The sequence below is a fragment of the Sycon ciliatum genome, chromosome 9 (assembly GCF_964019385.1).
Source record: "Sycon ciliatum chromosome 9, ocSycCili1.1, whole genome shotgun sequence".
Lineage (NCBI taxonomy): Eukaryota > Metazoa > Porifera > Calcarea > Leucosolenida > Sycettidae > Sycon > Sycon ciliatum.
In genome coordinates, this window is record NC_088651.1 from 5,494,301 (window position 1) to 5,508,762 (window position 14,462).

The 14,462-nt window shown below is 47.7% G+C and overlaps 1 protein-coding gene and 1 non-coding gene across 2 annotated transcripts in view; one reads left to right on the forward strand and one right to left on the reverse strand.

The window, feature by feature from the left end:
- Positions 1 to 6,160: 6,160 nt before the first annotated feature.
- On the reverse strand, positions 6,161 to 6,231 carry Trnag-gcc (transfer RNA glycine (anticodon GCC)). The gene has a single exon. It is a non-coding gene; the product is annotated as a tRNA-Gly (tRNA).
- A 207-nt stretch (positions 6,232 to 6,438) lies between these two features.
- Positions 6,439 to 14,462, forward strand: part of LOC135824858 (exocyst complex component 7-like) — a 30,747-nt gene continuing 22,723 nt past the window's right edge. The window contains exons 1-11 of the mRNA XM_065337581.1: positions 6,439 to 6,665; positions 7,548 to 7,613; positions 8,057 to 8,158; positions 8,831 to 8,912; positions 9,929 to 10,040; positions 10,359 to 10,494; positions 11,296 to 11,382; positions 11,834 to 11,891; positions 12,732 to 12,768; positions 13,646 to 13,667; positions 14,292 to 14,322. Of these exons, the coding sequence (XP_065193653.1) occupies positions 8,854 to 8,912; positions 9,929 to 10,040; positions 10,359 to 10,494; positions 11,296 to 11,382; positions 11,834 to 11,891; positions 12,732 to 12,768; positions 13,646 to 13,667; positions 14,292 to 14,322 (542 nt within the window). The 5' untranslated portion in view covers positions 6,439 to 6,665; positions 7,548 to 7,613; positions 8,057 to 8,158; positions 8,831 to 8,853. The remainder of the gene's footprint in view (positions 6,666 to 7,547; positions 7,614 to 8,056; positions 8,159 to 8,830; positions 8,913 to 9,928; positions 10,041 to 10,358; positions 10,495 to 11,295; positions 11,383 to 11,833; positions 11,892 to 12,731; positions 12,769 to 13,645; positions 13,668 to 14,291; positions 14,323 to 14,462) is intronic.

Here is a 14,462-nt window from a genome sequence, read left to right on the forward strand (position 1 = left end):
CCAGTCTAGAATTTCGCCTATCGTTTACATTCCATGAGCATCTCTTGCTGCAACTCAGACTGATGTGTGTACGTAGATCAACCGTGACCATGTGCTTTGCTCGACCTTTTCAAACAGTTCGGAGTAACCATTGTGCGTGACTGAGGGGAACTGTCCGAACACTCAGGATTCGGTGTGCATTCCGTGGAATGCTTAGAGTAATCGGGCAACACTGTAGTATTGTGCTATTTTCTGACAGTGATCATCGTCTGCTACCGACACGACCTCTCCAGTGGCATTTGCTCAGTGGCTGCAGAGACTTGTCAACTCCGGAGACTCGATTCCAGCACTGGACAGGAGTGGCTTTCTCCTGTTGCTCACTTGTCACCTTCTTATCATGAACAGCTCAGGGTGGCATGTAGCATATTGAGCACAATTCGAGACCGTGAACCACCGCCGATGTCACTGCACAACAAATGTCGACACTCTACCACACGAACCACTGTACTAGACGTTGAGCTAGGCGATCGAAGAGAGTTCTGCTCTGCTTCTGATCATCCAACACAATACACAATGGCTTTGGAAAATTTATTTTTCATTGCTACCAGGTTTGGCATCATTTTCTCTGTGCTGCGCTGATGAGTCCACAAAGGATGACACACAGAGGACTGATGCAGCGAGACATTTCACACCGCATTGGAGCATGGGCCTGTGTGTGGGCTGGAAAAGATGAAGCAAACTCCAATAATCATCGTGTTTTAGAAAGTCACATACGAGCTACCTCATCATGTTCCTCGTCGCAGCCGTCAATATAGGGTCTCCGGGAGTGACATCTTTCCGTGTCTATACTTCTACTCCACACGATATCTCAAACGTGTCCACCTTTACCATACCATAATTATAACAATATTAACATGATTGTAATACACACACAAGAGAGCTAGAGAGAGGAAGCTGTGAGTAGTACTGTAGTACATGTCGATGTACACCAGATCTCGACAAGTAAACAGTTTAACTGCATGCAAGGACAATGACGCCAGGTATACATGTACACTCAAACTCCAAGAGTATGACTGGGATATTCTAGTCGACTGTGCTTTGTCGACATGTCGCGCTACCACGAGACGTGACTCTGCTCATTCTGTAGTCATGTATGACGTTGACACGGGGCATTGAGGAAGTTAGAAACAAAGGCCGACGGGCAGAGGAAATAGCTTAGCTGCACAATGATGGCTGGTTACATCCAAGAAGCTTCTGAAAATCATCTCAGACAATGGTTAAGGAAGTGTGATGCGTGTCTATGACCAATTTCTAGCCCGCGCAAGCTACATGTAGAATCGAGAAGCAAGGCTAAACCTGCAAAATGAAGTATTTCACCCTCACGTAACCATTGTGGGAACATCGAAGATCATGGCATTCCATGTTTGTTGAGCAAGACGTTGCCATTCCACTGGCTGTCCAAAATTCGCTCGGATGCATGCTGATGTGATTTCAATAGCTCACAAGTGCCAGCTCATCGTCATTGGACAACACGATCCCCAATAGCACTTCAATATCTGATACTCAGCTTAGTCTGGTCCACAACTCAACTAGCAAGGACACTAACTAGGCTTCAACGAAGATTGAAAGTGGAGTACAGCGGAAGACAGCGCAGCATCGAGACTAGCGTAGACATGCAGTGTCGACTGCGAGAATTATTGTCCTCGATCACTCTGGGCCACGCGTGGTCTTGCATAACAGCTAGTCAAGCGGGAAAACAATACTGGGTCATCTGTTTGGGGTTTGGTTGTCTTACTGACACCTACATTATACTTGTGTCGGCAGTGTTACCTCATCCTTCTGTATTCGTGCCTCCATATTCTATTATGCTATTGTGCGTTGTGCTATTCGATAATGTGTGAAGATAAATACACAAGGCCGCAGAACAACAGAGACCAAAAATCGTTCTCGTTACTCCGAGTTTCGTGTTCAAAATCACTCATCAGATGATCGAAGATAAAATTACATGTACATGTATACATGTTACACGCAAACAAACAAGTCACGACTTAAACATCACTCATACAATGAATGTGATTGTCACAAACAAGTCACGACTTAATTAAACATCACCCATACATTGAATGTAATTGTCCGGTTGAAGATCTGCGCGACTTGCAGTGCAGCTTTACAACATGCAGTGATCATGTCAACTTTACTATTAATATTACATGTACTGTAATGGCTAATTGATGTTGAACAGGGAACACAACAATCCTCTTGAAGACATTGGTTACATACAAACACGGACTGTCGGCGACTTCGTGTCTTACGATCGTCATACCTAGTGACAATTGACATCCAAATACTATCACCCAACACCTGACATATTACGTCAGGTGTTGGGTGATAAGACTCGGATGCAGAGCCAAGGATTTTACAGAGTACCATAAGCATACAACTGAGTTTTCCTTTGTTTCCAACACAAACGATTGTAAGCAGGCCTATTGCACATTCTGGCTCGCCAACATCCTGCGTATAAGCATTAGTGTTGGACAAAACGGATAACTTGTATACATGTACTGATGTAAACTCATGTTCCTCTTTTTTTAATGTTGCGTGATATTTTGCCATTATTTTGATGATGATAATAATAGTGAGCACTAGAAGCCATGCTCAAACACTTGACGGTGAGAAAGAAGCGCTCTTTGCCACGATGTTGCAGCTTAGAGCGTTGCGTGTGCAGGTGTGTATTGACCACAATCTTGCCACGTGTGTCCACCATCTCTCTACAATACAGCGAACACAGTGTTTATTGACAGGACGAGCAGGCGTTTACTCCGCTGAGCTAACGCATCACCTATAGGGGTGTGCGGATTCTGCCTGAAAAGGTGGCAGATTCTGCCCGAAAAGGTGGCAGATTCTGCCCGAAAAGGTGGCAGATTCTGCCCGAAAAGGTGGCAGATTCTGCCCGAAAAGGTGGCAGATTCTGCCCGAAAAGGTGGCAGATTCTGCCCGAAAAGGTGGCAGATTCTGCCCGAAAAGGTGGCAGATTCTGCCCGAAAAGGTGGCAGACTCTGCCCGAAAAGGTGGCAGATTCTGCCCGAAAAGGTGGCAGATTCTGCCCGAAAAGCAGTGAAATTGGCAGAACCATACAAACCTTATGGCGGGCAATTCCTCGAATTCTGCTCCATTTCTTTATCCACATACCAAACATGCATGAAACTTACCAGAAAAAGTACCGAATTCTGCCAATTTTTCTGCCGGCATTATCCGCATATGCCTAATCACCTATCCCACCAGGCGTTAACCACAATGTAGGTGTGTATCACGGGAAATTCCCCGATTTGGTTATAACAGTTCGGTATCATCGACCCGTCTCCCGTTAAGGTAGCTGACGATGCTAAATTCAATCTCTGCTATTGTGATCGGATACGCACAACTACTACATGCCTAACCTGGGACTGGGCGGTGAGATTCGTTCACGCCCAACTGACAAGTGTGTTATTATAACACAATCAATAGCTCTACTCGTGCTTGGTACTATCATAGAAACCAGTTCCAAAGTTAAGGTCGCCTTGTAGAAATGCATAGTTCTATTCTACTCTTATGTCTTTGAGAATGTTGCTCTGGGAGCCAGGTTTTAACAAGGTACACGATTTCTCTGTGAGTAGCGAGCCCTTCGACGCCGATGTCGAAGTATTACTAAACTGACTTTGGAGTTTGAGTACTGTAATCACAGGCAGCGCGTAGCACAATAGAACAATAGTGTTATAAGGCATTTACTAGTACAAGGAATTCATGCAATTCTATAGTATATATATTGTACATTGTTTGTACATTGTTCGGCTGCTCAATAGTGTGCAGCCCCTCCGAATAATGGATAGTACAACAGGGTTAGACGAATACCTGCGGCGGAAATTGTAGCTGGAGGCTTGGCCCGGCCGAACATGCGTGTACGCGCCATATGTGTGGGGTAAACATCTTTGAGAGAATGCTAAATGGCGACTAGATGGCAAGGTGGATATGTTGAGATGTTGGTGAGCTATTCGAGCCACGCAGACGATCCGTCTGTCGAAATTCTTCTGCCCCTTTGCGATGGTAGGAAGGGAAGGGTGGTTGCTTCTGGCACGCCACCGCTGCTGCTGGCGTGCCGGGTTTGGAAGTATGCAAGGGCCACAGCCCTGCTGTTCCGATTCGCGAGTCTAAAATGTTCTCTTCGACGTGGCCACGGTGGTAAATGAGGCGTTTGCAAAGTGAAAGGTGTCGAAAACCTGTCATTGAGACCACATGGTAAACCATCAACGTCAGGGTAGTCAACGTGATCACTTGTGATTTCCGGTCCTAGCCGGGCCAAGGAGACGAGGCAGAATTCACGCTGCATCGAAACTCGATGTAGCACTTTTGCGAAGTGTGATAGCAGATCACCAGGCAGGAAGTCGTTCATCCGTAGAGTGAGTTCGGGGCCACTCTGCTGCTGCAAGTTGGTGCGCGCTACAAGAATGTTTGAAGAGTGAGTGCGACCTTCTATTTTACTGGTTAGCTGCTTACACGGTGTGGCGTTTACACTCATGATTGCCATACAGCCAATCAGGCATCATTCATGTTGCACTAGTTGATCGCTGCATGGTAGGTATCACGCTATAGCAGTTAGTCAGGTTCATCTGCTTGTTGGGGATACTCAGGTCCGCGATGCCCTGGCATTTTCTAGCATTGCAGCGCCAGGCAGCGACTTCTTTTAGCTGTTGAACCGATGGCGCTCAGCAGTTTTAAACGACGTGAGAAGAGCACAGAGGTGTACCTGTATGATGAACATCTCACGTGATCTAGAATGGTTCACGATACTTCATGTATTAGGGGAACAGTGCCATGCTCTTTGCATTCGACTACTTGGTGATTGCCACTACAAGCCGTAACACACGATGCACATGTACATGTAGTTATCACACTCTGGGCCAGGTTGTTGTGAGAACTGTAGCTGGCATAGAATTAGGCTGAGGCTAGAGTAATCCTAGGCTAGTCGTAAACCTACTTGTATCATTGTCAAGAGTACATAACGGTTAGACCCCTTATGTACTCTTCATCATCTAATCATCCGATACTGCTGCCTGCTGGTAGTAGTCACCCAGGAGGTTCGAGGTTAGGCCTTGGCGGATAATGCTCGAAAAGGTGGCAGATTTTGCTTTTTTTGCACCGAAATTGGCAGAACCATACAAACCTTATGGCGGGCAATTCCTCGAATTCTGCTCCATTTCTTTATCCACATACCAAACATGCATAAAATTACCAGAAAATGTACTTAATTCTGCCAATTTTTCTGCCGGCATTATCCGCCAAGCCCTATTCGAGGTAGGTGCTTCAAAGGTTTATTTTAGAATTCACTCGGGTCGCAAGCCACGACCAGAGGAGTATCTGAGTTGGTTTCTTTTGGCATAATTATCAGCAGACGGTTGGGTGTACATCAGTGAGTAATATCGAAAGGGGTTTCTACTTGTACAGGTCGTAGCATGGACGACAGATACTCTGGTCATTATTCTAACGGTTCAAGGGTTAATTAATCCACACCCTGAACGAGAGGCGACCGCACACTGCTGACCACAGCTAGACCATGTTACGGCTCCAGTGGACCGTATTTCTTTTAGCCTTGAAGTTAGTTGAAAGCTCAAGTTGAAGGCAAGTGGAGCGAAGGGGGGGGGGGAAGGGTATAAGTAAGTAGAAGGCATTCTTTGACTGCGACCGGAGCCTATGGAGATTGGAGAGGAGCCAATACGGCGCAAGACCAGAGCGCTGAATAAAAGAAGACTACATGCTCGAAAAGCAGTGAAATTGGCAGAACCATACGAACCTTATGGCGGGCAATTAGCTCTAACTCTGTTCCCTCCTCCATTCACTTCGTTGACTCTCTGATAACCTTTTATTGTGCATACTTTTCCCCGTAATCCCTAGTTATCTACCCCCCCCCCCCCCCCCTGCGTATTTTCCGTAATCTTTTGTTTTTGTGGAGCGCTTGGGTTGCAATGAAGCCAAGACCCTATGGTCGGTCAAGCTGCCTCTGCCTCTCCCCCAGGACCCCCACTCCTGCCATTCCATATGTCTCATCGCTGCCTTGCTGCTTTGTGCCGTCAAATGGTGTGTGGTTTTTTTGTAAAAAAAAAACACCCTGGCCCTGCTATGATTGCAGATTCGGAAAAAGAAAAAAAGATGCATTGGCCGGGAATCGAACCCGGGCCCCCCGCGTGGCAGGCGAGGATTCTACCACTGAACCACCAATGTGGTCACATCACTTTGAGTCCTCCATGCGGTAGACAACGATACGAGTCCGGTTCCAAACCACGTGCGTCGTATATTTACAACTCACAGATGTCAAAAGACTGCATGACTGTGATTTCTTCTCCGACGTCATGATGAAAGTCGAAAGTACATGATTGTACGAAGAAAAAGAAAATCTGCGTCATCTAAAACGACAAACAGTTTGTCTGTTTCGACGAAGAAGAGAATGAAAATGTTCTGCTCTTGGAGACCTTGATCAGGCAGCATCCTTCATCTTCAGGCGTGTGTATAAGCCACAAACTCGTTTATTGGTCGAGTGACCGGTGCTGTTTGTGAGGATGGACAGCGTGGACGGTGAGAACGAGGAATGTCTGGTAAAACGCAACGCTCATGAACTGGCGACGAGGAAAAGAGCCATCGAGGCTCAACTTGAGGTGGTGAGTTGTCTGCAATTATCTTCAAGTATGCAGTGCGGTACTGCAAGCTGATCTCCAGCCAGTAGGTAGACGATGTGCTGAAATTTCGACGAAACGACCCTATCAGACGTAAATTGAAACACGTGATTTTCTACGTGACAATTGGATTTATCAATATGTTGCATACGTCGAAATGGCTGTAATTGTATTATGCATTCTACGGGGATTAAGTACCGAGACCATCAGCCTACCTAAGGCTGTGTAAAATCACTGCAAACATTTCACATCTATGAGTGTATTATGAGAGACAATCCCTGGCTAAAGTGGCATGTAGGTGCAGTGGGTGGTAGTGCTGTTCGTCTGATCCACAAGTCGCTTGCATGACTTGTGTACACATATCCTCACACATACTTTGACCAAAGTTATCGTGCAGCAGGAACTGGCAACAAGGGTCAATTTTCCATTTTGCACCCCCCCCCCCCCCCCATGTGCACACACATGGACATGCACTTACATGCATGCATGTGCATACATGTACATGTCAGTGCACACACACACACAGGCACTACTCCCCCCCCCACACACACCCACGAATACCACCTCTGCCAATCTCCCAAACCATTTCCACCATGCACCTCTGTCTGTATGTGTTTATGTGTGTATGGACATGTGTGTGTGTGTGTGTGTGTGTGTGTGTGTGTGTGTGTGTGTGTGTGTGTGTGTGTGTGTGTGTGTGTGTGAGAGAGTGTGTGTGTGTGTGTGTGTGTGTGTGTGTGTGTGTGAGAGAGAGTGTATGTGAGTGTGTGTGTGTGTGTGCGCGCGCGCGCGCGCGTGTGTGTGCATGTGTGCTTGCATGTACATGTGTGTGCATGTGCTTTCTGCACTCTTTCTCTCTACCCACAGGACCGTCAAAACTTGCAGGCTCTGAAAGAGTCTCTGGGCAAGAGCAATGCTCTCTCCGAGAACATGGTGAGTTTGTGTGCATGCCCGGGTTGACCCCGGGTCAGAGTCGAGCTATATGCAGCTGGGGCGAGGATGCTGGAGTGTTTTCGATTCACCGGTATGCGGTAGCCGACCTCGGCCACTCGTGGCTTCCACTTAAGCCTGCACAGACCTGCACGGGGGCCTGTGCCAGTATGCATGTTATGCACACAGAGTGGGTTCTGGCTGTGTTGCATAAAACAGTCTGCTTGACGCCGAAGAATTTAACAGTTTGACCCAGGACTGGAGTATGACTTGCTCTCTCTCTCTCTCTCTCTCTCTCTCTCTCTCTCTCTCTCTCTCTCTCTCTCTCTCTCTCTCTCTCTCTCTCTCTCTCTCTCTCTCTCTCTCTCTCTCTCTCTCTCTCTCTCTCTCTCTCTCTCTCTCTCTCTCTCTCTCTCTCTCTCTCTCTCTCTCTGCCGTGCACGCAGATGACGTGTCTTAACTCGTTTGAGAATCGGCTGGGTCGCTTGCAAACAGCTGTTTTGCCTATCTACGAGAACACAGTCACACTCTCATCAAGAAACAAGAGAGTATCCTTTTGCCAGCAATTGCATGTTGTGTTATGGGTTTGTGTTCTACTTGCACCAGGGCATGCATTGTGCAATGGGTCTATTTTCGATAGGCAATCTTCATAGCACCTTTGTAGTGTAGTCTATGGGAAATGTCTTGTTCAGCTTGCAGGATTGCATTAGCGACTGTGTGTGGGTTCGGGGGGGGGGGGGGGGGGGCTTGACTCTGCTCAGGGAAGGACTGTCAACATTTGGGTTGAGGGACACTTGACTCTGGTGGTTGGCGATTACTGCACTGGCTCAGATCCGCTTATGACTGTCCTGACCCAGATCAGTGGTAGCTCCCCGTACCTAAATCAGAGATGACTGGCATGACCCAGATCAGGGGCTACTGTTCTGACCCAGGTCTAGGGTAACTACCCTGACCCGAATCCAGGGGTGACTGTCCTGACCCAAATCCAGGGGTGACTGTCCTGACCCAAATCCAGGGGTGACTGTCTTGACCCGAATCCAAGGGTGACTGTCCTGACCCAAATCCAGGGGTGACTGTCTTGACCCGAATCCAAGGGTGACTGTCCTGACCCAGGTCAGGGGTGACTACATGGACCCAAATCAGGGGTGGCTTGCTCCAGTGCACTAGCATACGATTGAGTATTTGTACCTTGACCCTGTACTGCAATGTACACGTATCAGATGTGCAAGGCGTTCTCAACATCATGGCTAGCATTGTCAGTTTCTATGACACCGGTGACACCGCCAAGGCTATCAGATCTGGGTAATGGGTAGTTGTTTTCTGCGAGTACCCATGGGCTCAAATCTGGTTAGAATTGGGGGAGCAAAAAGGGTGGTTAGATATAGTGTACTTTATGAGAGTCCTGCTTGGCCAATCCCGACACTACAGTACTACCGGGTGCCGAAGAACTGGGGGGGGGGGGGGGTCTGCCTCCTAACCTGGGCCGTTCTTATTTTTCATGTGCTACAGTCTATGCAGAGTTGAGTCACCGTGTACATGCATTGGTACATAGTATGCTGTGCTTGGTGAATTCCTAGCCGCTGTTCGTGTGCCTCGGCACCCAACAGTACTGTATAGTCGCAACACCCCGATCATTCGGAGACCTGAGACCTGAGACCTCTGTTCTCCTGACCTGGACGGCCTGAAGAATGACAACTCCGTCCGTCTGACTGAACATGAAAATGTGCTGCATATTGCAGGAAACGCAGAGTTGTCCCAATAGGCGGCATGAGAGCAAAACCCACGCTGTTTCAATCGAATCATGTTTAAAGTGCTTCACCTTTGAACGCACAAGTGTGGCGTGTATCTTTGGGAGAAGTATGTTCGGTTTCTCCAATTGTAACATTACTGTTATTATGTCTGATCATGTTACTGTCCTCTCTCTCTCTCTCTCTCTCTCTCTCTCTCTCTCTCTCTCTCTCTCTCTCTCTCTCTCTCTCTCTCTCCTCTCTCTCTCTCTCTCTCTCTCTCTCTCTCTCTCTCTCTCTCTCTCTCTCTCTCTCTCTCTCTCTTTCTCTCTCTCTCTCTCTCTCTCTCTCTCTCTCTCTCTCTCTCTCTCTCTCTCTCTCTCTCTCTCTCTCTCTCTCTCTCTCTCTCTCTCTCTCTCTCTCTCTCTCTCTCTCTCTCTCTCTCTCTCTCTCTCTCTCTCTCTCTCTCTCTCTCTCTCTCTCTCTCTCTCTCTCTCTCTCTCTCTCTCCTGGCTGCCTGTGTGTCTGTCTGTCTGTCTGTCTGTCTGCCTGGCTGCCTGCATGCGTGTCTGTGTCTGTGTGTGGGTACAGAGTACATCAGTTTGGTGACTTGGAAGGGTACATGTCACAAGTTGAACAGATGCTGGCTGCCAGGGATTTCTTCAAGGCGGAGAAACCCGATAGTCTCGAGCATCATAATGCTGTATGTATCTACTGCCTTCATAGACTAGCACTGCATTGCCCATTTCCTACACTTCTCTTGGCACTATACATTCAGAAAGCTTGCGCAGCACTTCTTTTCATCGAGAGCATGCTACCCATGCTTCCATGGCAACCCTGGGACAGGTGACCAATCAGAGTGACATGTCCTAGATAGGACATCTTCCTGACTGGTCTACTATCGTCTGTCTGTGTGTGTGTGTGTGTGCGTGCATGCGGATGTGCGTGTGTGCGTGTGGATACGCGCGCATGTGCATGGCTGTGTGCATGTGTGTGCATGCATGCATTCCACCCCTTACAGGCGGACATAGCAGGAGTTGGCGTGGAGAAGCTCACCGAGCTGTTCAAGAACCGCTGTCGTACTGTCAGCCAGCCATACACGGAGGAAGAGATGGCAATGCTACGCGACACTTCACTACCCGAGACCAGAATAGATGGTGAGACCACGGATCTGAGGTGCATTGCTGACTTCGTTAAGCCGTAACATAGCTGAATGCTTGTGTACACACTCTTCACCCTTGCTGTGTGTGAAGGAGTCACGGGTACACGTGTGCGTGTGATCCCCAGTAGCCTGGTAGGGCACTATCCCGGAAAGACAGGTGCGCTGGGTTCAAATCTCACTCGTGGATCCTTCTTTTGCAACAGATCTTGGGCTGGTGGAACAGTGCTGGATTGCCTGGCGAACACAACTAGATCTAAATCCGATGAATATTGGTAGCATGCCTGGGCATGGTTGGTAGCCAGTAGCAACTAGAACCCGACCGTCCAGCCCTATACAGGCTACAGGGAATTCTATCATAGGGATGAGTCAGCGGAATCACTTATTGACGCTAAGTATACAGCGGAACCGCTCATGGGCGCTATGCACTATAAAAGCTGAACTTTTCGGTGGCGTATTTTCGGTAACGTAGGTGCCGAGAATTTTAACCTAAAATATAACGCACCGAGAATTTCGGTACCAGTTCTAGCACACTTACCTAGAAAATGGGTTTACTGAAATTTTCCCTCCACCGAACCGCCGATTTTGGAGAATACCGAAAATATGACACCATCGAAAATTTCTGTTTTACGGTATGCAGCGTGCTGTGCAGCGCTGTGCCGCAAGCACGCTAAAGCATCTCAACCAATGATGTACGCTAATCGCATAACCTTTATAACGGCCGAATGAAGTGGCCTGAAAGGCGGAAACAACAAATTGATTCTGTGTGTGCCCTTGTGTTGTGTGTACCTGCTTGCAGAGAGAGCGGCGTCCCAGTTCCCGGAGGATCTCCGTAGCTTGTTCACACGCATCAGCGTATGGCTGCTTGATGTTGCTGGCGATGAAAGTAAGTCAAGCCAAGAAGAAGTAACTGCTGAGCTCTTTCTATCAGAGGGGTTTGGCACAAGTCTAATCATTTACTTGCTCTAGGACGACACATGTTGAATATTTGTTTATCCCTAGTCTAGTGGTCACTGGTCACTGCCTTGTCTACATTGCAATTACCCTATATAACCAGCAAATAGCAGATTATGTGTTTCTGTCTGATGAGTGTTTTTAAGAGGAAACTCGGAGTCACGAGAAAGATATTGGTCTTTGTTGTTCTGCCTTGTGTATTCTCTAGTCTAGGGTAGTAAGCATGTTTGCTGCTGCTCCTCCTGTGGTCTAACTCTCTTCTCTTGTGTGTGTGTGTGTGCGCGCACGCGCGTGCGTGTTTGTGCGCGCGTGCGTGTGTGTGCATGTGTGTGGGTGTGCGTGCGTGTGTGTGTGTGTGTGTGTGTGTGTGTGGGTGTGTGTAGATGGCAGTATTGGTTATGGCAAGATACGTGGTAACATTGTGGACAAGTCTCTGGCTTGGTAAGCGCACACAGCATTTACCACTTTCACCGTTTCACGTACTGAAAATCAACAAATATTCGGCACGTAGTCAATTGTTTTCGACGATCAATACCGGTTGAAGCTTGGTTGTAAGTCGACGCTCCCTTTTTCAATTCATTTTTTAGGTCACAGAAGGCCGACTTATAACTGGAAAACACGGCATCAATTTTCAGCTATTATTTCAGCCCGATGCAGCGAATGGGATATTCGATCTTTTACCACTTTGTGGTGGGTCTGATCTACTCACCTCCAACCGCTTTAGGAGCTGCATCTGTTCCTTGATCCCAGAGGGTGGTGGCGTCCCTACGGATACGAATGACTCGGCTAACACGAACCGTGAATTTTTTTCAGCCCGAGCCATCACGAGCCATCAATTTGAAATTTCGCTTACACCATGTACCATGCATGGTCTTTAGGACCAGGCTTGGTAGAGTTCAACAACCTGTCCAGCTGCAGGCACTAGCACCAGATTTCTCCTGTTTTCAAGTGCATATGGACAGTAACAGTACAGGTCGAAAGTCTGATGTGACTGAAAACAGTTCTGGCCCTCGGAGACTGAACATGAAATGAGCTGAATTTTTTTAGACTTGCAACACCTTGCATATGTAAGGTCTAAGGTCGAACTTGCACACCCTGTTCTCCGTGCACACCTGGATTGGTCTCTCTTCCTCTTTATCTATTTCTCTGTCTGTCTGTCTCTCTCTGTCTCTCTCTTTTCTCTCTGTCTCTCTGTCTCTCTCTCTCTCTCTCTCTCTCTCTCTCTCTCCCCCTCTCTCTGTGAACATATGGATGTGTGTGTGTCTATCATTGTGCCACTAGCTATCGCGCCCGTACATCCTCAGCACCAGCCACAGCGGTAAGCCATGTTTTGCTAATCTTCATGAGCAGATACAGCAGAGTTGAATAGCCTATCTAGCTGCTGACACTAGTACCAGATCATCTTATCTTCAACTACAGTTGCTCTCACTGAAATCCGAGCTCAAGTTCAAAACCGACTCCCTGGACCAGTTCCGATTCCATCACTGAACTTGTACATGTGTACGTTCAGCCTGAATCGTGCCACTTCCAGGGCGTCAAGGACACTGCAAGGTCAAAGCGCCAAAAATTCACTTCGGGTCGGATTTCACCGAGCGCTATTGTAGCAATGGGTTTGCTCCCACATTGGAGCTCGCTCTTTGATGAATGTATTTTTGTGCATTGTCATAATGTAAATTGGGTGAAATGTATTGATATCTGTGATGCTAACGGTGCTAACGGCATCACGAGTAGGTATGGGGCCTGCCCAGCGTGTGTATGCTGTTGGCTGCCACATGTGTATCGCTTTCCAACTGGGTGGGACAGCCTTGCGTATGTGCGTGAATGGATGTGTGCGGGCACGTGTGGGTTGGGTGAGTGTGTGGGCGTGTGTGTGTGTGGGGGGGGGGGGGGTGCGCGCGCGTGCGTGAGTGCGGTGCATTACTGCTTATTTTACTGGTTTTTCTATCTCTCCCATAAATTACAAATATTACACAGCAATGAATCAAACAAGTCTCATTCCGCTGTTACTCCGTAGTTTTCCGCTGTTACGGAGTAACAGCGGAATGAGACTTGTTTGATTCATTGCTGTGTAATATTTGTATTACTTGCTCTGTTCAGTGGGCATTGAGCACTGTAAGCAGCCTAGGGACTTTAGACAACTGTCTCCCATAAATTATGTGTATTTGTTTGTGTGTTTGTGTGTTGTTTGTATGTAGGCACTGAATGCTAAAGTCGCAAGTAAGTTTCACTGCTGGTGTCGTGTCTCCACTGCAGTTTCCCTTACACTTCTTAGTGCTGCCCTGGTCGTCATTCATGTTCTCTGATAAGACTGGTTATTAAAATAGCCCCGTTGACCAGCGCTAGGCAGCTAGGCAGCCACCTGACAGGCTGACAGCTAGCAGTGACTTTTCCTCTGGATGCTAGTAAACTGGATAGTGGATAGTCTGGTGTGTAGTAACCATAGCGTTTGTCATGACAGCTCTCCTCTTGCACACAATGAAACACGACTATCCAAAACAGTCTCTCAGCTACAATTCAGAATAGAATCCAAATTTTCGTGCCAGGCCCAACTTCAGGTTCAACTAGGATACAACTCTCTTTTCATTCTATTTGGAAGAATTGTAGCCAAGATTCCGTTTTAGGTGGTGCTGTATCATTGTGTGCAAGATGAAGTGGCTACAGTGGAGTTTCACCCTGAGGAAAGAGTTCTCCTCTTGCCTCAACCATCAGGCATTGCATCTGCCACTGGGTTATTTCGGCTGGTAGCGGTTGTCCTGAGTTACTTTGTGAGCGGAGACCAAAATTTGCTGATTTTCTAAAATGCGTTCTGTGTCCTCCTTGTGTCCATGTGCTGGCGTATAGAGCTGAAGAGAAACGAGGATAAGCGAAAGTCGTAAGTGGCCTTGCTTTCAAACGTGTGCTGGTCCTCCGTTCACAGATGAAGCGTGTGTGGTGGAATGGAGGTCAGACTGTACTCACACACAATAGCCCAGTCTCAATGTGGACTGTGGCATTGGCTCACTACACATTGTC